Source organism: Hippopotamus amphibius, chromosome 9, assembly GCF_030028045.1.
Source record: "Hippopotamus amphibius kiboko isolate mHipAmp2 chromosome 9, mHipAmp2.hap2, whole genome shotgun sequence".
Taxonomy (NCBI): domain Eukaryota; kingdom Metazoa; phylum Chordata; class Mammalia; order Artiodactyla; family Hippopotamidae; genus Hippopotamus; species Hippopotamus amphibius.
Window position 1 is genome coordinate 103,567,465 of NC_080194.1, and position 24,673 is coordinate 103,592,137.

The 24,673-nt window shown below is 44.7% G+C and overlaps 1 protein-coding gene across 1 annotated transcript; it reads right to left on the bottom strand.

The window, feature by feature from the left end:
* Nucleotides 1-4,213: 4,213 nt before the first annotated feature.
* LOC130860988 (paired immunoglobulin-like type 2 receptor alpha) lies at nucleotides 4,214-23,858 on the bottom strand. Its single transcript, XM_057749498.1, has 7 exons — nucleotides 23,795-23,858; nucleotides 23,015-23,404; nucleotides 13,456-13,656; nucleotides 6,933-6,963; nucleotides 5,847-5,896; nucleotides 5,574-5,617; nucleotides 4,214-5,416 (listed from the first exon to the last, which is right to left on the bottom strand). Exons 1-7 carry the CDS (start codon nucleotides 23,856-23,858, stop codon nucleotides 5,294-5,296), a joined length of 903 nt encoding a protein of 300 aa, XP_057605481.1. The 3' UTR covers nucleotides 4,214-5,293.
* Between the last annotated feature and the right edge of the window lie 815 nt (nucleotides 23,859-24,673).

Genomic DNA, 24,673 nt, shown 5'->3' on the forward strand with positions numbered 1-24,673 from the left:
AGCTCACGCGCCTAGAGCCCATGCTCCTCAGCAAGAGAAGCCACCGCACTTGAAGCCCGAGTACCTCGGCAAAGAGTAGCCCCTGCTCTCCACAGCTAGAGAAAAAGCACTTGTGAAGCAACAAAGACCCAATGCAGGCCAAAAAAAAAAAAAAAAAAAAGTAAAGGAAGTACAAAAGCTAAGCTCTTAAAAAAAATAAATTTCTATGATAGTTTCTTTAAAGACTATTTTTTTACAGCAGTGTTAGGTTGACAATAATATTGAGAGAGAAGTACAGAGATTCCCCGTATACCCCCTGCACCCACACATGCATAGCCTCGCTCTTTAACAACGTCGCTCACCAGGATGGTACTTTTTTTCACCAAGGGTGAACTATATAGTTTACCCTAAGGGTCAGCCTTAGTATTGTGCATTCTGTGGGTTTGGACAAATAGGTTATGATCCATACCTGTCATTATAACATCATATAGAGTATTTGAACTGCCCTAATAATCCTCTGTGCTCTCCTTATTCATCTCTGCCCACCACGACCCCCTGCCCCCAGCAACCTCTGATCTTTTTATCATCTTGATAGTTTTTGCCTTTTCCAGAATGTCATATAGTTGGAATCAACAGTATACAGCAGCCTCAGATGGGCTTCCTTCACTTAGCAATACACCTTTGCAGTTCTCTCATCTCTTTTCATGGCTTGATAACTTTTTTTTTTAACTGCTGAATACTATTCCTTTGTCTGGATGTACCACAGCTTATTTACCCATTTACCTTCTGAAAGACCTCTTGTTTACTTCCAAGTTTTGCCAATTATAAATAAAACTGCTATAAATATCAGTGTGCAAGTTTTTGTGTTGCCTTAAGTTTTCAACTCCTTTGGGTAAATACCAAGGAGCTCAATAACTGGATCTGAGGATAAGAGTGTGTTTAGATTTGTAAGACCTGCCAAACTGTCTTCCCAAGTGGCTGTACTATTTTGCATTCCCACCAGCAATGTGAGACCAAGTTCCTGTTGCTTCACATCCTTGCCAGCATCTGGTGCTGTCAGTGTTATGAATTTTGACCATTCTAATAGATGTGTAGTGGTATCAAGTGTTGTTTTAATTTGCATTTCCTTGATGACATATGATATGAAATATCATTTCATATACTTATTTGCCATCTATATATCTTCTTTGGTGAGGTGTCAGTTCAGGTATTTGGCCCATTTTTTAAATTGGATTTTTATTTTTTGGCTGCGCTGCATAGCATGTGGGATCTTCGTTCCCAACCAGGAATTGAGCTCATGCCCCCTGCCTTGGAAGCGTGGAGTCTCAACCACTGGACCATGAGGGAAGTCCCATTACTATAAATCCTGAAGATGGCTAGGGTCAGTCCTCCAACTTTGTTCTTCTCCTTCAATATTATGTTTGTTATTCTGGGTCTTTTGCTTCTCCATATAAACTTTAGAATAAGTGTCAAGGTCCATAAAATAACTTCTTTGGATTTTGACTGGGATTGCACTGAATCTGCAGGACAAGTTGGGAAGAACTGACATATTGACAACATTGATTCTTCCTATCCGTGAACATGAAATATTTCTCCATTTATTCATTTCTTTAATTTCATTCATCAGAGTTTTGTAATTTTTCTCAAAAAGATCTTGTATCTATTTTGTTAGATTTATACCTAAGTATTTCATTTTGGGGGTTGCTAATGTCAGTGATATAATTTTTGTTTTGTTTTTTCCAAATTCTGCTTTTTCATTGTTGGTATATAGGAAAGCAATTGACTTTTATATTAAACGTATATCGTGTAAACTTGCTATAATCATTTATTAGTTCTAGGATTTTTTGTTTGTTTTATCAAATCTTTCAGATTTTCTACATAGATAATCATGTCATCTGCAAACAAAGACAGTTTTATGTCATCCTTCCCAATCTGTGTACCTTTTATTTCCTTTTCTTGCCATGTTCATTATCAAGGACTTCCAGTCCAGTGTTGGAAGAGAGTAGTGAGAGGGGACATCCTTGCCTTGTACCTGATTTTAGTGGAAAAGGTTCAAGTTTCTCTCCATTAAGTATGATGTTAGCTTCTGGTTTTTTGTAGATATTCTTTATCAAATTGAGAAAGTTCCACTCTATTCCTAGTTTACTGAGAGGTTTGTTTGTTTTTGAATCATAAATATGTAGAGATTTGATCAAATGCTACTTCTGCAGAGGTTCCAAACCTTTTTGGCACCAGGGACCAGTTTCGTGGAAGACAGTTTTTCCACAGACTGGGAGTTGAGGGGATGGTTTTGGGATGATTCAAGTGCATTACATTTACTGTGTACTTTATATTACATCAGCTCCACCTCAGATCATCAGGCATTAGATCCCAAGGTTGGGGACCCCTGTTCTTCTGCATCTATTGATATAATCATGTAATTTTTTCTTTATAGCCTCTTAAGGTGGTGGATTACATTAACTGATTTTCAGCAGTTGAGCCAGCCTTGCAAGCCTTGGATAACTTCCACTTGTGTATAATTCTTTTTAATATGTGTTGGATTTAATTTGTTAATATTTGGTTGAAGAATTTTACATCTTTGTTTATGAGTGATATTGGTCTGTAGTTTTCTTGTAATATCTTTGTCTGTTTTGGTATTTAGGTAATGCTGGCCTCATAGAATGAGTTAGGAAATATTCTCTGTGCTTCTGTCCTCTGAAGAAGATTGTAGAAAGCTGACATAATTTCTTCCTTAAATGTTTGGTAGATTTCACCAGTGGACCCATCTGGGCTTGGTGTTTTCTGTTTTGAAAGATTACTAATTGATTCAATTTCTTTAATAGATACGGGCCTATATAGATTGTTTTTTTCTTGTTGGAGTTTTGGCAGATTGTATATTTCAAGGAATTGGTCCATTTCATCTAGGTTAACAAATCTGTGGGACTTCCCTGGCAGTCTAGTGTGTAAGACTCCACATTTCCAATGCAGGGAGTGCGTGTTCGATCCCTGGTCGGGGAACTAAGATCCCACATGCTGTGAAGTGTGGCCCAAAAAAAATTTGCGGGGATAGAGTTGTTCACACATTTGCTTTACTATCCTTTTAACGTCCATGGGATCTGTAATCATATCCCCTCTTTTATTTCTGATATTAGTAATTTTTAGTAATTTGCATTTCCTTTTTTTAATTAATTTTATTGGAGCATAGTTGCTTTACAATATTGTGTTAGTTTCTATACAGCAAAATGAATCAACTATATGTATACATATATCTCCTCTTTTTTGGATTTCCCTCCCATTTAGGTCACCACAGAGCACTGAGTAGAGTTCCCTGTGCTATACAGTAGGTTCTCATTGCATTCTTTCTTCTTCTTTTTTTTTTTGCTTAGTAGCCTGGCTAGAGTATTGCCAATTTTACTGATCTTTTGGTTTGTTTATTTTCTCTATTGGTTTCCTATTTTTGATTTTATTCATTTCTGCTCTAATTCTTACTATTCTTCTGTTTACTTTGGATTAAATTATTTATTTATATATTTAGCTGCACCAGGTCTTAGTTGCGGCATCTGGGATCTAGTTGCCAGATCAGGGATCAAACCCATGCCCCCTGCATTGGGAACTCAGAGTCTTAACTGCTAGACTACCAGGGAAGTCCCTTAAATTACTTCTTTTTCTAATTTCCTAAGATTGAATCTTAGATTATTGATTTTAGATCTTTCTTCTTTTTTAATAAACATATTTAATGCCATAAGCTTCCTTCTAAGCACTGTTTTTGCTTTATCCTACAATTTTGACCAATTGTATTTTCATTTTCATTTAATCCAAAATATCTTAAAATTTATCTGGAGATTTCTTCTTTGATCTGTGTATTGATTTTATTTTTTATGTGTATTTATAAGTATGTTGTTTAATCTACATGTATTTGGGATTTTTCAGTTATCTTTCTGTTATTGACTTCTAGTTTATCTCCATTGTGGTCTGAGAGCAGACATTGTGTGATTTTTATCCTTTTAAATTTGTTTGGGTGGCTTTTGTGGCCCAGAACATGGTCTATTTTGGTGAATGTTCTATGTGAGCTTGGGAAAAATGTGTATTCTACATTTGTTGGATGAAGTAGTCTATTGATGGCGTTGTTCACTGGCTGTGAGGTTAGTTAGCTAAAGTCAGAGTTGTACAGCTTATGGTAACAAACGAGGTTACTGGTTTAGTTGGTTTGGTTCATCTCAACAACGTTTTCCTTTTTTTTTTTTTGTAATAAATTTATTTATTTATTTATTGGCTGCATTGAGTCTTCATTGCTACACAGGGGCTTTCTCTAGTTGAGGAGAGCAGGGGCTCATTGTGGTGCACGGGCTCCTCGTTGCAGTGGCTTCTCTTATTGTTGAGCACCGGCTCTAGGAGTGTGGGCTTCAGGAGTTGCAACACACGGGCTCAATAGTTGTGGCTCATGGGCTCCAGAGCACAGGCTCAGTAGTTGTGGCACACGGGCTTAGTTGCTCCACGGCATGTGCTATCTTCCTGGAGCAGGGATCGAACCTGTGTCTCCTGCATTGGCAGGCAGATTCTTGACCACTGTGCCACCTAGGAAGTCCCTCAACCACATATTTTCTTTTGGCTTCTTTCTCTCCTCCTCTGTGTCACTGCGGCACATCGTGCTTTCTGGTGGGAGCCCTGTCGGTATACGGATCTGGGAAGGTGATGACACCTGAGTCCTGGGAGAAGGACATCAAGAAGGGCAGGTCTGGGTTCAAATCCTGCCTCAGCCACTTACTAGCAACACGGTCTTGGGAAAAGCACTGTAACCATTCCGGGTCTTGTTATCCTGCCTCAAGTGGTACCTCCAGTGCCATATAGGGTGGTTGATGATGCTGAAATGAGGTCATGCATGTGAAGCACTGATACAATACGTGCCAGTTATTATCCTAAGGAGAGGAGAAGGGTTACATTAGGGGACAGACCTTCGGTTCTGGACTGGCTACCAGCCTTTGGGGATTTATTGGTCCCTGGCCTGAGGCAGTTACTGAACAAAGTACTAGGGGAGGGATCTTGGTGTGAGCTGTGTATTATGGTTAACTTTTGGACAAAAGGACAGAAGTCGAAGGTGACATCAGCTTTCTCCTCTGATGCATTCAGGCAAATTGTACAGGTACTTCTATTTTTGTGGTCAAGGGCTAGGAAGTTGAAGAGGGAACTGGATCAGGTGGCTGTGTCTCTCTCAGGTCCTTGGTGCCCTCAGCACCTTCTGGCTTCTGAGTCGTCTGTGTCTGGTTGGGATGATTGTGGGAAACTGAGAACCCTGTGCACAGCTGACTCTAAGGAGGTCCTCACTCAGTCCCACTTCTTAGGCCTTTAAGACAGAGTATAGGGTCTCTTCCTGGGTGTTCCTGTTGGGAGGGGGGCAAGGAGGCGCTGCTGGTGAGGTCAAGCTGGAGAGGGCGAGGGAGGCATAGAAGATGCCATCATCCTGGGGGAGAATGGAAAGGGGAGGGGCTTAGACAGCAGAGGGGGAGCTGTCCCATCTCAGAGCTGTGAACCCACAGCTGATGCCCCGCCAACCACATCCCTCTGTTCTTCCACCCCACCTTCTCCAAACTTCCCTTTAATCCTTTCAGGCCCTAAGCTGAGCTGCTATTTTTATGGTCCTGCTCAGGTTCTGTATGTTGTCCTAGAAAAAAATCAGGATGTGCTGGGGTCAGGTGGTCTGGCAGCCAGAGTAGAGAAGTGTGCAGGGGCCCCAGTAGTGAGGTCATCTCTAGGTCAGGACCAGGGTCTCGGGGGAGGGTGGGTGAGGCAGGGGAGAGAGGAGGATGCTGAGGGCACATGTGTGGGGAGGGTGTGTGTGGGGAAGAAGGAAGGCCCAGGTGGAGAGCAGGGATGATGGCGGCAGGACTTACCTTTATTCCAAGAGTTCTCGTATTTCTCCTCTGGGTTTTGGAAGGATCCCCTGCGTGGGAACAGGAGGGGGGCCATGTGTCAGAGGCTGGGCAGAAAAGAGTTACACCTGCATGGGCTGATTCTCTTGGTGGAGGCTCTGTGACCTGCCTGGCCACACTTGGAAGATGAAGGCAGAGGTTTGAGGCTCTCAGAAGGAGGCTGCCTGAATGGGGTTGAGGGGTCATTTGCAGTGTAGCCCGGTCCTTGAGTGCTGACTGAGGTGGATTGTTCTAGAGAAGTGCCTTTACTGTGGGGGCACAGGGAGGAGAAGCAGGAGGGGGAACTCCTGTCCGCTCTGCTGCAGCGCCTGGGTTAAAACTGGAGCACAAGAACCAGGAAGCTAATCTCAGATCCCCTGGGCAGTGCTCAGACCTTGGTCCCAGAGGAGACGCCATGGCAGTGGCGGGGGGGGGGGGGGGGGTGGTCCAAGGAGGGCAGCCGTCAAGAGTCAGGAGGGGGAGAGAGGAGGGAGGGGCTGTGAGAAGGAAAAGCCTGGAAGTGGAAGGAAAGGATGGAGAAAGGAAAGAGGTGGGCGGTGAGGAGGGAGCGAGCTCAGGAAAAGAAGAGGAGCTGGGGCCAGAGGAGAGGGAGCCAGGCTGGGAGCCTGGAGGGAAGTTGCTCTGAGAAAAGAGAGAGGGCAGAGCAGCAGGAGGCCCAGCATCACAGGGGAAAAAGGACAGATTGGATGAGGAGCAAGAAAGGGGACAGAATGTGGAGGAGGTCGGTGTGTTCAGGAAGGATGATGTTCAAGGTGGAGAGAAACCAGGATGAACAGAGGAAAAGCTTAGAAACGGGATTGAAGGAGGAAAGGGGGAGCCAGAGAAACACAAAGGGAGATGTTCTTGGAAAGAATCAAAGTGCTGCTGGTGCACTGCTGCCAATTTTTTAAGGAGCTGGAGCCTCAGGACGTGAAGAGCCTGGCCTCTTAGGGGACTTGGGAGAATGTGGACAGAGAGTCCAGGAGGGGAGCGGCTGTTCTCAGAAGGAAACTTCCTGTTTCCAAAACCAGCCCCCCCCCACATCCCCCTTTGAGGAGAAGCGCTCACCTAGCTGGGGTTCTGGCTTTAGTCTGCAGACCTGTAGGGGGACCAACAGTGTGTCAGTGTGCCGTCCACATCCACAGAGGCCTGTCTCCTCCCTGCCTTCTCTGCCCTGTCTCACTGTGAATCCAGCCTTGGAGAGACTAGAGCAGCAACACAGCTTGGCTGAAACCTGCCTGGGAGGGACCTGGGACTTAGAGCCGGGCCCCAGCTGGCAGCCTGAGGCTGTCCACACCTGTCCTGCCTTGTCCTCAACACCCATCAGGAGAGCAGCTCTTCCCTGCACCCTGTGCCCTGTCACCCTCTGAACACACTGGACCTGCCCACTTCCTCCAACTCCAGTGACCTCTGCTCCACTCAGCCACACCCTGAGCTTTTTAAAAATCACTTGAACTGAGAACTCTGACATAGTAAATGCTCGTATCTTTTTTTTCCCCCGGACTTGCCACTTGGCTTGTGTGATCTTAGTTCCCCCAACAAGGATCGAACCCACCCCCTTGGCAGTGAAAGCTTGGAGTCCTAACCACTGGACTACCAGGGAATTCGTGCTAGTATCATTTTTAGGCTTCAGCTGTCTTTCCTTTCGGGTCTCTTTAGTCATCAGCCCTCTGTACCTGTGCGTGACCTCACTGAACTCTCGTCCCTTGATGATCCACTTTCTTTTTTTTTTCCTTTTCTGCTCAAGAGATTAAAGTTTATTAAGTTCCAGGCAGTGCCTCCCCCTTCCTCCCCTTGGCCCAGTGCCATTGTGACGTCTGCCCCGGAGAAGATGGAGGGATCCATCCCGGGGCACCTCAGTCTTGTCCCTGCAGGTTGTAGTAGCTCGTTTTTTAGAGATGATCCACTTTCTTTCAGGTTATCCGAGCTCCCTGCTGAGCCCTCTACTCTCCATCTGTGCCCTCTCACTGGCTCCTTGACTCCTGGGTTCCCCTGTCCCTCTGCCACACTTGCTGACACATCTCCAAGCCTGGATGTGTCCTAAGGCAGGGAATGCTGTTTGTGTACCCCATATCCATTCACAGAACCTTGATTTTATTTGGAGTGGCAGTGCGCCTGCCTGCAGACAGTTGTGGAATATATGACCATATTCTAGCCAATAAGGCATAAGGGTAAGTTGTGGGTAGGACTTTCATGAAGGATCTTTAAAAGGAGGACAGACCGCTGGGTCATAGTCTTTTTTTTTTTTTTTTGATAAATTTATTTATTGGATTTATTTATTTATTTATTTATTTATTTTTATTGGCTGTGTTGGGTCTTCGTTGCTGCACACGGGCTTTCTCTAGTTGCAGAGAGCAGGGGCTGCTCTTCATTGCAGTGCACAGGCTCCTCATTGTGGTGGCTTCTCTTGTTGCAGAGCACGGGCTCTAGGCACGTGGGCTTCAGTAGCTGCGGCACATGGGCTCAATAGTTGTGGCTCACGGGCTCTAGAGCACAGGCTCAACAGTTGTGGCGCACGGGCTTAGTTGCTCCGCAGCATGTGGGATCTTCCTGGCGCAGGGATCAAACCTGTGTCCCCTGCATTGGCAGGCAGATTCTTAACCACTGTGCCACCTAGGAAGTCCTGGGTCATAGTCTTTTTGTCCTTTCCTCCTACATCCTGTTTCCTGTTTAGATTCACAAATAATGCCTGGAGTTCCAGCAGCCATCTTGGACCATGAGGCAGCCTTTGGGTAGAAACCAGTATCCAGGATAGTGAGCAGAAGGTAGACGCCTGAGTGCCTAAGGACAGTGGCCCCTGTAGTCTGCCTCCAGATCCTTTTCGATGAGGAAAAAAGAAAACCCTCTGTGTTATTTAACCCACTGTTACTTCTGTTCTCTGGTGCTGGCACCTGAACACAATGTGTAACCAACAGTTCCTAGAGGTTTCTAAACCTGCCTGGTTGAATCCCTCTGGGGGAAAACATAACAGGTGCAGTGATGCTTGTATAGATTTATGACTTCTCATCTGAGCTGATCCTCAAATATCATCTTGCATGTCCTCAGTGACTGTCACATTTTCTCTTCACCTCCCACCGTTATCCTCATTCTCAGGACACAACCACTGTGGCTGCTCCACAGATCTAAAAAAACAATTTGTATGCATTTGTCAATATTTTTATTCATGGCTTTGGGTTTTATGCCATACTTAGGGTGGTCCTCCTCACTCCACGGTTATAAATAGTCTCACATGCTTTCTTCTAGTACTAGTTTTTTTTTCTTTCCTTATTTGGATCTTTGATCTCCATAGGATTAATTTTAGTGCAGATTATGAGGTAAGGAGATAATGTTATTTTTCTCAGATGCTACTCCGTTGTTCCAGCACCATGTCTTTTCTTACTCATCCTTTCCAATTGATTAGAAATGCTTCCTCTTAACCTACTAAATTCCCACATATATTTAGGTCTGTTTTCATCCTACCTGTATCTGGGTTTTTCTTTTTTCTTCCATTGCTTTATCTGTTATGTGTTATATGTTTAGCATATGCCAGTGTTGCATCATTTGAATTTTTGTAACTTAATCATTATACATGCTATGTTCATTTCATATAGTACTTACTCTGTGCCAGGATCTATTTTATTTTTTTTAATTTTTAAATTTTTTCTCTTTTTTGGTTGCTGTTCCTAGGTGTTTTTTTTTAATTGAAGTATAGTTGATTTACAATGTTGTGTTAATTTCTGCTGTACAGCAAAGTTACTCACACACACACACATATATTCTTTGCATATTCTTTTCCATTATGGTTTATCACAGGATGTTGAATATACTTCCCTGTGCTCTACAGTAGGACCTTGTTGTTTATCTATCCTATGTATAATAGTTTGCATCTGCTAATCCCAAACTTCCAATCCTTCCCTCCTCAACCCCCTTCCCCTTGGCAACCATAAATCTGTTCTGTGTCTGTGAGTCTTTTTGTGTTTCATAGATATATTCATCTGTGCCACATTTTAGATTCCACATATAAGTGATATCATATGGCATTTGTCTTTCTCTTTCTGACTTACTTTCACTTAGTATGATAATCTCTAGTTCCATCCATATTGCTGCAAATGGCATTATTTCATTCTTTTTAATGGCTGAGTAATATTTCATTGAATGAGGGTGAGTCAAAAATTATCCACACTCTGGCTGTAGAATTTACAGAAGTTTTAGTATAACCGAAGTGCGGATAATTTTTGACCCACACTCGTGTGTATGTACCACATCTTCTTTATCCATTCATCTGTCAGTGGACATTTAGGTTGTTTCCATGTCTTGGCTACTGTAAATAGTGCTGGTATGAACATAGGGGTGCATGCATCTTTTCAAATTATAGTTTTTTCTGGGTATATGCTCAGGAGTGGGAGTGCTGGATCATATGGCAACATTGTTTTTAGCTTTTAGAGGAATCTCCATAGTGTTCTCCACAGCGGCTGCACCAATTTACATCCCCACCAACAGTGTAAGGGCATTCCCTTTTCTCCACACCCTTTCCAGCATTTATTATTTATAGACCTTTTTTCCTCTTCTTTAAATTTATTTTTATTTTATTTATTTATTTATTGGCTGTGCACGGGATTTCTCTAGTTGTGGAGAGTGGGGGCTACTCTTCATTGTGGTGTGTGAGCTTCTCACTGCGGCGGCATCTCTTGTTGAGGAGCATGGGCTCTAGGTGTGTGGGCTTCAGTAGTTGTGGCACATGAGCTCAATAGCTGTGGCTCGAGGGCTCTAGAGCGCAGGTTCAGTGGTTGTGGCACACAGGCTTAGTTGCTCCGCGGCATGTGGGATCTTCCTGGACCAGGGCTTGAACTCGTGTCCCCTGCATTGGCAGATCGATTCTTAACCACTGTGCCACCAGGGAAGCCTGAGACTTTTTAATGATGGCCATTCTGACTGGTGTGAGGTGGTACCTCATTGTAGTTTTGATTTGCATTTCTCTAATGATTAGCAATGCTGAGCATATTTTCATGTGCCTATTGGCCACCTGTATGTCTTCTTTGGAGAAATGTCTGTTTAGGTCTCCTGCTCATTTTTTTGATTGGGTTGTTTGTTTTTTTGTTATTGAGCTGTTTGCATATTTTGGAAAATAAGCCTTTGTTGCTTGCATCATTTGCAGATATTTTCTCCCATTCCGTAGCTTGTCTTTTCATTTTGTCGATGGTTTCCTTTGCTGTGCAAAAGCTTCTAAGTTTGATTAAGTCCCATGTGTTTATTTTTGCTTTTATTTCTATTGCCTTGGGAGACTGGCCTAAGAAAACATTGGTACAATTTCTATCAGAGAATGTTTTGCCTATGTCTCTTCTAGTAGTTTTATGATATCTTATCTTATATTTAAGTCTTTAAGCCATTTTGAGTTTATTTTTGTGTATGGTGTGAGGCTGTGTTCTAACTTCATTGATTTACATGTGGCTCTCCAACTTTCCCAACACCAGTTGCTGAAGAGACTGTCTTTTTCCCATTTTATATTATTGCCTCCTTTGTCAAACATTAATTGTCCATAGGCATCTGGGTTTATTTCTTGGTTCTCTAGTCTGTTCCATTGATCCCTATGTCTGTTTTTGTGCCAATACCATGCTGTTTTGATTACTGTAGCTTTGAAGTATTGTCTGAAGTCTGGAGGGTTATGCCTCCTGCTTTGTTCTTTTTCCTCAGGATTGCTTTGGCAATTCTGAGTCTTTTATAGTTCCACATAAACTTTAGGATTATTTGTTCTTGTTCTGTGAAAAATTTCATGGTGAATTTGATAGGGATCACATTAAATCTGTAGATTGCTTTGGGTATTATGGCCATTTTAACAACAGTAATCCTTCCAATACAAGAGCGTTGGATATTTTTCCATTTCTTTGAGTCATCTTCAGTTTCCTTTATTAAAATTTTGTAGTCCTTGGCATATGTCTTTCATCTCCATTGTGAGGTTTATTCCTAACTATTTTATTTTATTTTATTTATTTATTTCTGGCCGTGCCACGCAGCATGTGGGATCTTAGTTCCTTGACCAGGGATCAACTCCCTGCCCCCTGCATTGGGAGCCCGGAGTCTTAACCACTGGACCACCAGGGAAGTCCTGTGTATTTTATTTTATTTTTTGGAGGTGATTTTAAAAGAGATTGTTTGTTTACATCCTCTTACTGATATTTCATTATTAGTGTAAAGAAACACAACCAATTTCTGCATGTTAATCTTGTAGCTAGGATCTATTTTAAATGCCTTATGTTTAATTGTTATATAAACCTCTGAGAAAGTACTATTATTATACTGATTTTACTGATAAGGAAGTTGAGGCAACAGTATCATTGTTTCAGAGTTTACCCAGCTTCAGTATGAAGCAAGACTTGGCTGCCCTCTGTGCTTTAATTAACCAGATAGAGCTAATCTCTTGTTGCACATTTTCTTAACAGACTTTCAGATCAATTTTGGAGGGCATTGTGGCATAAATAATTAATGCCTCTAGCCCTGTCCCCTCTTTCAGTTGTAAATGCATACATCTAAATTTCTGATGGACATCTCTACGCAGATGCCACACAAATATAAACTATCCCAAACTCAAGAATCACCCTTCTCTCCCACTCATGGTCCTTGACCTCCTGTGCCCTCTAATTTACTTGTTCTCACCGTGGTCTCACTCACCCAAGTTGGAAACATGGGACTTATTCCTGCTCCCTCATCCCTCTACCAATCCAATCACCAATTCCTGCTGGTTTCCCCTCTTAAACTTTTCCAGGATCTGGCCCTCTCCCTCCATCCATGCTGCCATGGCAATAGACTGACCCCAGCCTCGCCCCTCTGCCACAGACTGCATATCTGCAAGGCCAAGCTGAGGCTGTCACTTTGCTGCTTCACGTTGCCTCTCAGATCAGAGGCTCTGGGGTGTGAAGGTCTTCTTCTCTCATCTCCTGCCTCCTCCACAGCCCTGAGCTACTTACAGTTCCCAGAATGGTTTCCTTCCCCTGGAAGGACAGTGACCTCTACACCACTCTCACCACCTAGCTAGTTCTTTTTCATTCTTTCAGAGTTTCTGCAGGTGTCACTTCCTCTGGGAAGTCTGCCTTGATTGCCTCGTCTTCCTCCCAATCTTTGACAGCTTTTGAGGCAACTGTCCCCACCCCCCCGCCCCCCCACCAGTTCCTTGAAAGCAGGGCCTATGCTTTATTCACTTTTGCATCTCCAGTTACAAGCCAGGCCCTGGAAAGTGAGTGTCTAACCAGTGCTTGTTGAGTGGAGCCACCTTCCTGTCCCTTCTGCTTTCTCCTTACATTTCCCAGAGCAGACCCTCCCTCCCCATAAACAAAAGGTAAGGACTGATGAGAAATGATTACGTCAAGAGACAAGAACTGGAAATGATCAGATTTGTGGAGAGGGATTGGATTGTTCTGGAACAGTGGGTCCCAAACTTGATGACACACAAATACCACCTGAGGAGACCATTAAAAATGCAGATTCCCAAGCCCAGACCTCAGGCCCAGCAGGGATCTGTATTTTTACTGAGCACCCATGGTCATTCTGATGCAGGAAGGTTCTGAGAAACACCCAGCTGGGAATCTTGGGGAGAGGTTGGGGGTTCCGGACCACTTACCTTTGCTTCTCTTCCACCTGAGATACACAGTCAGCACCAAAATTATGATTTTGAGCACAGCGCTGGGCACTGCCACCCTGACCACAGCTTCCTTACTTGGGAGCCTTATGTCCTCTGGGAAGACGGCTGTGGCAGTGGCTGTGTTGCTGGCAACAGTAGTGGCAGCGGTGTTGGTGGGGTTCAGGGTGGTTGTCTTGGTAGCTGAGAAGACATGAGAAATATGCAGATTCCCTGCTAAAGGACTGGGTGTCTGGGTGAAGCTGTCACATCTTGTTCCCCAGTTTGGGGAATGTGGGGGGTGGGGAGCAAGTCTCTGAAGTTCTCCCACAGGGAGGCGAGTAACAAGGGGAGACGCTGGAAGCTCTGAACCCTCATCACTCCCTTTAAATTCTGACTCTACCCCCTATCAGTGCTGTGATCTCAGAACCTCATTTCATCACCTACAAATAGAAATACCTGAATCACAGGATTAAAAATTTTTTTTTATTGTGGTAAAAGACACATACCATAAAATTTGCTGTTTAACCGTAATTAAGTGTACAGATCAATGGCATTAAGTACATTTACATTATTGTGCAACTCTCACCACCATCAAACTTGTTACCTTCCTGAGTTGTTCCCATTAAACCCTCAGGCACCCTTCCCCCGTCCCCCAGGCCTGGGGCAGCCATTAATTACTTTCTGTCTCTGAATTTGACAACTCTAGGGACCTCGTATAGGTGAAATCAAACAGTAATTGTCCTTGTACATGAAAGTTTTAATAAGGGAAAAACATCCGTAAAACACCTAATGTATATTGGAATTTGTTTTTAAGGTTAAATTCATATTTAAGTTCTGTAAACAGACTGAACCTTCTTTTAGTGGACTATTAGAAAAATTTACCAAATAGTCATCATAGGAAAAAAAAACCCAATTCCAATAAAATCTTCAGTAAATGTGGACCAAATTCATTGCCCACTTTCATTAGAAATTAATAATAAAAGTGTAAATATGACTCAATTGAGAATTAAAAAATTTAAATATTACTTAATCAAAGAAAAAATATATACTAACATGCCAGATTAAAAATGATAGTAAAGCCTACTGAAAATAAAACCAAACTAAAGCTACACTCAAAGTTAAATTCATGTTATTAAACACTTTAATTATATTAAAAAATTTAGATGAGTGAAATATTACATTTGCAAAGAAAACGTACCCAAATGAAGAGTAGCCAGCTCTAAGGAAACTCATAGTTTTAAAGTAATGAAAACCTATGTAGGAATGAGATTTTTAGGAAACAGAACACCAGAGAGAATAATAAATACAGCAAGTGGATATTCAGGGAAGAAACAAACAAGAAAACAGACAAGACCCTTGCAAACCTAACAATGACAAAGAGTCTGTTGAAATCACTAAGTGAGTGTGTGCAAATTACAGGTTGATAAACCTAAAAACATCTGTGAAATGGATGATTACCTTAGGCAAACTAATTTTAAAGGAATGAATTTAAGAAATAGTAAACTTGAACTAATAGGTAGACAAAGAAGTAATTGAGAATACTATTAGAGAACTACCTTTGAAATAAAAGATTTCAAGCTCAGGAGGTTATATAGACAAATTCTTATAAAAATGTAAGGAACAGATAATTCCCAGATAAAGATTCCAGAACAGAAAGAAATATGGAAGATGATGCAGTTCTAATTCATTTCATAAATTAACATAACCCTGATGCTAACCTGCATTCATAATTTTTAGAAATGCAGATTAAAAGAACAAGAGGCTGTTTATATTTACTGATCTGAGTGAAGGAAAATACTCAGTTTTGGCACAATGGGTTGGCACAATCTTTGGGAATGCATTTGGGAATATCTATCAAAATGTAAAATTTTCACGCATGCCCTCTGACCCAGTGATTTGTGTGCTAGGAATTTATTCTATGGAAATGCTGTCCCCAGTATTCAAAGGCCTGTGTTTAAGGATGCTCTCTGCAGCTTTGTTTGTGGTGTGACAACAACCTCAATGTCTTTAAATAGGACACTCATTAAGTAAGTTATGATCCATTGCTGTAGTGGGAGACCATGCAGGCATTTAAAAAGAAAGGCGTAAAAATGGAAAGATACTTGAGGTCCATGAAGTAAAAATAGCAATTTGAAGAGCAGAATAATATGCATTTTGATTCTGTTGTGTTCTATATCTATATATCTGTATCTATATCTATATCTGTAGAGAGGACATTTCTGTGGAAAGAGGTACTGGGTTAGCAGTAAAGTGGAGAGAGGAATGTGTTTTTCATTTGACTCTTTTCTACATTTGATCATTTTATATTGTGCAAGTATTACCAGTACCTTTGTTATTGTTTAAATTTAACATTTACTTTCACATAAATTGTATGAACACATAATGTAAAAAAATCAACAAATTCCCTACAGGTTATAAAAACAGCACCCCCTGCATAAGCCTCCTCACTCTCCTCAGAGGAGACTAATTTTAGCCCCTGTAGTGATTTCTTTTGCATTAACCTCCTATTTCTTTTTTTTTCTTCTTCTTTTTAAAAATATTTATTTATTTATTTAGTTTTTGCCTGCATTGGGTCTTAGCTGTGGCATGCAGGCTCTCTAGTTTTGGCCCACATGCTTGGTAGTTGTGGCTCACGGGTTTAGTTGCCCTGTGGCATGTGGGATCCCAGTTCCCCAAACAGGGATGGGACCAGCATCCCCTGCATTGCAAGACAGATTCCCAACCACTGGACCATCAGGGAAGTCCCTAATCTCATACTTCTATATCACAGGCGTTTAATACTGTTCCTTGATTTTGTTGTTTTCGATAGTATCTGATCACATCCTACTATTGAAATCGAGGATTTAGATCTCTTTTAGCTCCTTTTCTTCATCTTACTCAACGTCTCAGCGTTTGACATTCATGAAAGGGTTTCTTCACGTGGCAGCTGGGACACCGCCTCTCTTGGTTCTTCTCCTGCCTCACCAGCAGCTCCGTCTCAGTTTTCTTTATTGATTCCTCCTTGTCTTCCCACTAACCATCAAGGTTCAGTCCTGGGACCTCCTCTCTCTACCCTCACTTCCCAGATAATCTCATCCCGCCCTATGGGATTAACCAAAAGCCATGAGAAGAAAACTCCTCTACTTACACATCCAGCTAACCCTGCCCCTGCACACAGACTCACATATCTCACTGCCTCGTCACACCTCCTCTTGTTTGTCTGGTAACATCTCAAGTTTAGGATGTTCAAAACAGAGCTCTTCATTTCTTCCCAAACCTGTCCCTCTCCCAATTTCCCCACTCAGTAAATGAAACCTCATCTTTCAGGATGCTCAGGCCAAAGGCCTTAGAGTCATCCTTGCTTCTTTCTTTCTCTTCTCCCATCATGTGCAAATCCTGTCTGCCCTGTCTTCAGAATATAACCAGCATCTGGCAACTTCTCACCCACCATGGCCGTCACCCTAATCAAGCCGCACCGTATCTCTCTGGTCTCCCCTCTTTGACCTTGGTCATCTGTGTAGTCTTATTCTCCACACGACAGCCAGAGGGACACATTTACAATGTAAATCTGGTCACAGGGCTGCTCTGCAGGAAGCCCTCACTTGCTCCCATCGCTCTTGGAGGCAGAGCTCTCTCCTTGACTTTCAAAGCCACACAGGACCTGCCTGCTCTGCCCTCCCCTCCTGCCACCCTCAGCCTCTTCCTCTGCTGCAAGCACACTTGTCCCACCTCACGGCCTGTGCCCTTGCTGCTCCCCCTTGACCGGAACCTTCTTCTCCAGACCTCTCCCTCACTTCCTGCACATCTGTGCCTAGGCTGGATTTTTATGCTGGCTCCTCCAGATCCCTCCCCAGCTCTTCTCCACCCTACTTGGTGCCTTTGGAGGCTGGTCTTGGTGGACTCCAGCTGTGGGCTCTCTTGCCCACTGGTTCCTATTCAGTGGCCAGTGGGAGTCACCAGCAGGAGGTGCAGGGAGAGAGGGGAGTGAGTCAGGGCATAGCCCTTGGATCCCTCCCTGATGGGCATTGCCTCAGTCAGGATTCCCCAGAGAAACAAGAACCAATAGGCTATATATATAGAGAGAGTTTTCATATGAGGGATTGGCTCTTAATTATGGTGGCTGAGAAATCCCATGATGTGCCATCAGCAAGGGGCAAGATGCAGAAAGCTGGTGGTGTCATTTCAGTCCAAACCCAAAGGCCTGAGAACTACGGGGTCAGTGTTGTAAGACCCAGTCTGATTCCAAAAGCCTGAGAACCAAGAGTTCTGATGTCTGGGGACAGGAGGACATGGATGTCCCAGCTCAAGTGGGGAGCAAGTTTGTCCTTCCTCTACTTTTTTGTTCCACTCAGGCCATCAAGGGATTGGGTGGTGCCCACTCACTGCTAATCTCTTCCAGACACACTTTCACAGGCACACTCAGAAATAATGTCTTAGCAGCTATCGGGTGTCCCTTAGCCCAGTCCAGTAGGTACAAATCTAACCATCACGGGCATGTGGACTCTCTCTCGCCAGAGGCCACAGCTCCTCTCTGGGTCCCAGCACCCACTTCCTCCCCTGCTTCTTAGGCCTGTGGCTGGTCTCAGGTGTCTCACTGTCCCTGGCTGGTTTCGCTACCCTGTACCTTCCTCAAAACTCTCCTCAGTTACCTTGTTTGAGCAGCTGCCTCCTGCTGGGACTCTGACTAATGTCCCAGCAGCCTTCCCGGTCCCGTCTGCATAAAGCAGCACCCCAGCACCTCTGTCCACAGATTCTGCTTCCTTTTTCCCCCCTTTTCTCTTTTCACCACCACCTGACACACAGACAGAATTAATTTGTTTGCTTTTTTTGTGGTATTCTTTCCACACTCAAGTGTAAGTTCCAATGTTAAACACATTTTTGTTTTGTCTTAACTGCTTTATCCCAGTGCCCAGGTTAGGACCTGACATACAGCAGGCACTCAATCAGTATTTGTTATTTCATTTGTTAAATAAATAAACAAAATAATTTTCCCTTGGAATTTCACGACATTCAACCATTGTCTTCCAGCTTCTTCTGTTGCTGTTGAGATAGCCAAACCAATCTGATTCCTGAATCTCTTTACGCAGCCAGTTTCTTTCCTCCTTGGAAATGTGTTGGATCTTCCTTTATCCCCGGTGTTTTGAAATTTCATGTTGCAGTGCCCCAGGGTTGGTCTTTTTACCCATTTTGCAGGGTTCTTTCATTCTGAAAAATGTCTAGAGTGATTTTGTTGATGTTTTCTTCCCCATGGCCTTTTTTTTTCTCTGTCTTTAAAACTCCTGTTATTCAGGGGTTGGAACTCTTGGACCAATACTCAATATTTCTTATCCTTCCTTATAATTTCTATATCATGTTCCTATGGCTGCTATGACATTGCCACAAACTGGGTGACTCTAAACAGCAGGAGTTTACTCTCTTACAGTTCTGGAGGCCAGAAGTCAGAAATCAAGGTGTCAGCCAGGCCGCACTCACTTAGGAGGCTCTGGGGGAGAATCTGTTCCTTCCTTCTTCCAGCTTCTGGTGGCTGCTTCACTGCAGTCTCTGCCTCTGTGGTCACACTGCCTTCTCTTCCGTCTGTGTCAAATCCCCACTGCCCCTCTCTTATAAGGACGCTTTTATTAGTATTGAGAGCCCACCCAGATAATCCCAGATAACCTCCTCATCTCAAATTCCTCAACCAAATCACAGCTGCAAACATATAAGGTATTACTCACAGGTTCTGGGGATTGGGATGCAGACATGACTCTTTAGGGGGGCCGCTGTTCAATCCACTACAATATCCAAATCTTTGAATTTTATCCTACCTTCTGAGATATTTCCACAAACTTCATCTTTCCATCATTTATTGAGTTTCCCATCTTCGCTAGTATACCTCTAATTTCTAGGACCTCTTTTTTTTTGTTTCGAAAGCTCTTTTGTAAAGCACCCTTTTGTGTTATATACCTGAAATTCCTTAACTTTCTGAGGATGGTAGTTATTTGAAAATTTTAATCTCCTTCCATTGTTTTGGATTCTTCCAGGTTCCCTTCCCCCACCCCCCGAATTGTTCTGCTCTCTGCATTCCATGGGAGAAGCGTCCCTTAAATGTTTAGTTCAATCATTTTTAAAACAGCATCTCTAGCCTCAGGCATCCTGGGCACAGCTGAGGTGAGGGCAGAGCCCTCAGTGCAGGGGATCTGGTGCAAGGCTGAGACCCCAGTCACATTGACCCCTTGGCTGCCAGCATGCAGGAAGCTGTTTGTGTGTTATAGCAGATATTGTGTGCCAGTTAGTGGGCTGTAGAGTGATCTGTTAGCTTTCTAGATCTTTTCAGGCACATCAGATAGATATCCCGGAGAAGAGTCTCTTGATATTTTTCTGTCCTTGGTGGATGGGTAAGGTACCAGCCTGGCTGCCTGCATCCTGGGAGACCTCTACAGGGGTCAAGGTATTTAAGGTCTCATCAGTTCACCAAGTCTCCAGCTTTAAGAACTGAACCCTTGTCCCCAGCTATGCTCCGGGGTTCTCCCTCCAGACTCCTTGTGGATTATCGTTTCTAGAAAGCAAATCTCTACTCTTTTGCTGGAGTGGGGGGTGGTGGGGGGACGGGGATTTTTCTGCTTCTTAAATACATTTCAGCTAGTCCTCTAGTTTTCAGACCACCTTCCATGCCCAGTTTCATAGGTAATGTACTAGGAGTTGCCATTCCTGACCCTTTAAGGGGGTTTGCAGTGTAAATCGCCTTCCTTCTGCGTGTCTGCACTGCTGCCTTAAGGTTTAACTCTTCTGGTCTCCTGAACTAGTTAAATTAGTCTTTCTGTTTCCAGCGTCCCACATTTTGTTTTTGTTCACCTAGCTTGCAAATATTTCTTCCTTGTGGGTTTTTGTCTTAAAAAATTCCCTTTGCTGCCATTTTAGTAGATTTTGGGAGGGAGTGGAGGTAAACATGCATATAACCCAGCATCTTGGCTAGAATTTATGCATTACTTTTAGAATGAAAATTATAGCAAGTACACATTCTTTAAAATATTGCACATTAATTATAAAAATAAAGAATATGAAAAAGTCTTGTGAGACACTTACATGATCTTTGGAAGAACACTACAAAGGTTTCCTGAGGGATATAAAATAGGACCCGTCCTTCAGTGAGAAGACTGTGCATTATACTGATTTCAGTTTCTGTCAATTGCTTTATAGGTTTAATGCAATTCTGATTTAAAAAATCAACATAAGTGTTTTTCTAGGAACTTGGCAAACTTATTCTAACATTTATGTTGAAGAATAGGCAGGCAATAATAATAAAGTTTTTGAGGAAGAAGTCATGTGGTTGTGATGGAAAAAGTCTTAACAGTCATTGAAACATGATAAAGTTATATTAACTAAAACAGTGTGGTATTGATATAAGAAAATTCAGGCTAGTGAAACAGAATAGACAGACCAGGAATGGATGCTATTCTACTGAAGAACTTAAAAGCTAGGCCTATGAGTCAATGGAAAAAAGAAAAAATATTCAGTAAATGAAGTAAGGACAACTGATTTGTTTCTTGGTATAAAGATCAACTTAGTTCTTTATCTCATACCATATATGAAAATAAATTCTCACTATGTTGAAGAGTTTTATTGTGAAAAGTATGCAAATCTTACAAAAGTTAGGAAAGAAACATTTTCACCCCTAGTGAGATGTGCAGTTTGGGGCTTAGAAATAAAAGAGAAAAACTACAAATGAGAATATAATCAGATTTGGCTACAAAAAATAAAAGAACTGTTTGTAAAAAAAATTAATAAGCCAATCTCAAACTTATGAGTTATGTTTGCTACAGCTGTTCCTTTGGCGTGATGTGTTTGCATGGTGGTACGTCACTTGGATTAAAAACATTTCTTTTTATTACTTTCCTGTGTCTTTTAAAAAGTAATGAGCATGACCATCCAATTAATTGAATTAATTGAAAAAATTAATTTATTGATGAAAAAACTCATAGTAAATGTGACTGAAACAGAGAAATGAGAAAAAGAAGGAAGAATTAGGAAAGAGAGAAGAGGGATTTAAGGAGAGCCAAAGTCCCTTAAGAAAGGCCATTTAAGGGAATACGGAGGAGGGTCAGGAAATATCAAACCAAGGCTGTCTTGCTTAACTCAGGTTGTGATTCACTCTTTGCTTTAAAACCAGCAGAGTGGTCAAGACGGGCAGTGGTTTTCCAGGGGGAAAACATGGGGCGTGTCCATCCCAGCCAGGAGCAGAAATTCATCACTGACACTGCTTAGAACTGACAGCTCAAGTGATTATAAAAAGCAAATGAACTTAGATAATTTTCAGTTTTCAAAAAAATAACCTACAAACAACACCCCCTGTTATTGCCTGTGCCTGTGAGAGAACCCCTCCCCTCTGCCCTGGAGACAGATACACTGAGGTTCAAGTTCCAAAGCTCCACTGAGTGACAGAGGGAGATCTGTTGATGCTACATGTCCATTATTAGTTGAAAAATAGAACAACAAGATGATCAGGCCAGTAGCTGAGGCCAAGGAGCTCATGGTTAAGAAGGGAGGCTCTCCGGTGATATGTGTATAAAAACAGTTGATTGAACTTGGTGTATCCCCCAAAAAATAATAAATAAATAAATAAAATTAAAAAAAAAAAAAAAAAAAAGAAGGGAGGCTCTGGGGTTAAACTGGGGTCAAACCCCACCTGTACGAGGAATGACTTTGGGCAGGTGTTTGCCGTGTGAGCCTCGGTTTCCCTTCCTGTAACAGGAGGGTGACAGCAGGACCGACTGTTACTGGGGTCATGGGGAAGGTTAGCTGGGGTGATGCTGCCAAGATGTCCAGCAGGGATGCAGGGCCCAGTCAGTGGGAGCTGCGGTTACTGCTGCTGCTGCTGTCTCGTCATGAGCAGGACAGAGGAGCAAGATCAGGGTGGACAACGGGGACAGGGTGACTAGAACCACACAGAGAGAGGTTGGGGGTGGGGAGGCAAGGAGGCAAAGAGGATGGAGGCGGGGGAAGAGGAGATGGGAAAGAGAGGAAAGAGATGGGATGGGGGTGGGAGCGTTGAGGGCCATGTTCTGGGGAGCAGAGCAGGAGAAAGGAGGGGGAGATGGGAAAACAGGTGACGGGGACACAGGGCCCCTCGGGCCACCCTTGGTACCTACGGTGTGTGCGGGCTGAGCTCATGGCTGTGGGGAGAGAGATATGGGGTAGCTGAGCCTCCACACATAGCCACATGACAAAGGGAAGGCAGCCACATCCTAAAGATGTCAGGTCACCTGGAGGACATGGGCGAGGGCAGGGGCAGAGGCAGAGGCAGGGTGGAGCCTCAGCTTGGAGCAGGAAGGGAGCACAGCTGGGAGCCTGGAATGGGCTGCCTGAGGCCTGGGGATGGGGGAGGGGCTGGGTCTGAAGGGCAGAGGAGGATGGGCAAGGGAGGCAGCCCAGGTTTGGGGAAGATAAAGGTGAAAAGGGGTTGCCAGAGCCCTGGGGAGGAGTGGAGGGGATCAGGGAGAGGAGTTTGAGAGAAGAATCCGGAAGAAGGGGCCTGAGCCAGGCCTGGGGGACAAGGCACCGGTGGCCTTCGAGAGCCTCAGGCAGGCAGGACAGCTGGACTTACTGTGGGTGATGGTGAGTTTGGTCCCCTCAATGGACTGCCACGTTTCCTCTTTGCCTGTCGCTGTGTTCAGCCTCACCAGGCAGAAGTATGTGGACTCATCCTCCCTCCGCAGGTTTGAGATCTGGAGGTAACCATTCTTCCTACCCTCTGTCCAGTTCAGGAAGAGCCGGTCCTTGAAATCCTTATGGATGAAGCGCGGGGCTGTTTTGTAGATGAACTCCCCATGGAACTGTTTCCATCTCCAGGATATTCTCACATTGGGATTCTTGGCTAATTTCCAGGGATGATAGAAGGAGAAGGGGATGTGGATGGAGCCACCCTCGGGGGCTGAGAGGTGGCTTGGCTGTTTCATCCCATAGCCATAGTTTGGACTGGGTTCTGCCCAGTAACCTAGAGGAGGAAGGGAGGGAGAGGGAGAGACTTTGAAGGTGACCCCAGACCATCGGGCACCCTCACCTACGGGGGGATGTGTGATAGGTGGTAGGACTGGCCCTCTGGCCTGGGAGAGCCCCTCTCCGGGCTTGGGGCAGGGCGGAGGGTGAGGGGTCGGGGGACCCAGCACTGTGGGACCAGCTCTTTGTTTTTTGGGGGTAGGAGGCCTGGCCAGCCACCCCAGGGGACCCTCCTACAGACACCGGGCACAGCCCCTCCCCAGGGGACCCTCCTACAGACACCCGCCACAGCCCCTCCCCAGGGGACCCTCCTACAGACACCCGGCACAGCCCCTCCCCAGGGGCTCCCTGGGGCCCGGGGCAGAGCAGGACAGACCCAGCCACTCACCAGGCTGCGGAGACGCCGGCGGCAGCAGCAGGGGCAGCAGGGGCAGCAGCAGGGGCAGACCCATGGCCTTGCCCTTGTCCCGGGAGGAGAAGACAAGCAGAGCCCTCAAGGCCGGAGGGGGGGCCCGTGGAGGGGCTGCTGGGGGAGTCTCAGCAGCAGGAGAGCGAGGACCAGGCTCCTTCAGAGGACTGAGGAGGGCGGGGGCCTTCCCCAGACCCATCCACCCTGCAGTGACAGGCACTTCCTTTATCAGTCTGGCTTCTTCGCTTCCCATATTGCAAAAGGGCCTCCCTGTGGTCAGTGTACAGGGAGCTGTGATCGGGGCTCCCCACCCCCATCTGCATGCGGAGGGGCTGGTCCCGACCTGGGCCAGCTGGGGCCCCTCTTCTCTCTCTCAGCTCCCTGCCTCTGCCACCCCTTCGGCGTCTCCTTGGGAGTCAGTGTCTGTGTCTCTCTTTTTCTCTGTTTCTCTGAGTGTCTCTCTCCTCCCAGGGGAAGGGGCGGCAGCAGGACCAGCTCAGGCTCTTTTGGGGAGAGGTTGGCGGCCCTGAGTCCCTGCCCAGCCACAGCCCCTTAGAGAGGAGGAGGAGGGAGCCACTGGTGGTCAAGCCTCAGCCCCCAGCCCGGGCACCAGGGCCACCCGGCCTGCTCTTGGTCCCTCTCCCTCCAGGCAGGGGCTCCCCTGCAGTCCCCCACCCCCTCTGCCCCCCACAGTCCCCAGGCAGAACTGAGGCCCACCAGGCCCCTCCCGCCCTGCTCTGCTCTGGGTGTGCAGTCTCACACCCTCCCTGAGGTGAGGAGGTGAGGGTGGGCTCAGGTTCCCACCTACCCAGAGGGTGGGCCTTCAGGAGGTCACGCCCCCACCCGCAGATGCAAGCC

Coding starts and splice junctions, on each gene's coding strand:
- LOC130860988 (XM_057749498.1), bottom strand. CDS start 23,858: ATGGGTCTGCCCCTGCTGCTGCCCCTGCTGCCCCTGCTGCTGCCGCCG. Junction 13,657..23,014: donor CAAACTCACCATCACCCACA/GTAAGTCCAGCT, acceptor ATGTCTTCTCAG/CTACCAAGACAACCACCCTG. Junction 5,897..6,932: donor AAAGCCAGAACCCCAGCTAG/GTGAGCGCTTCT, acceptor GTTCCCACGCAG/GGGATCCTTCCAAAACCCAG.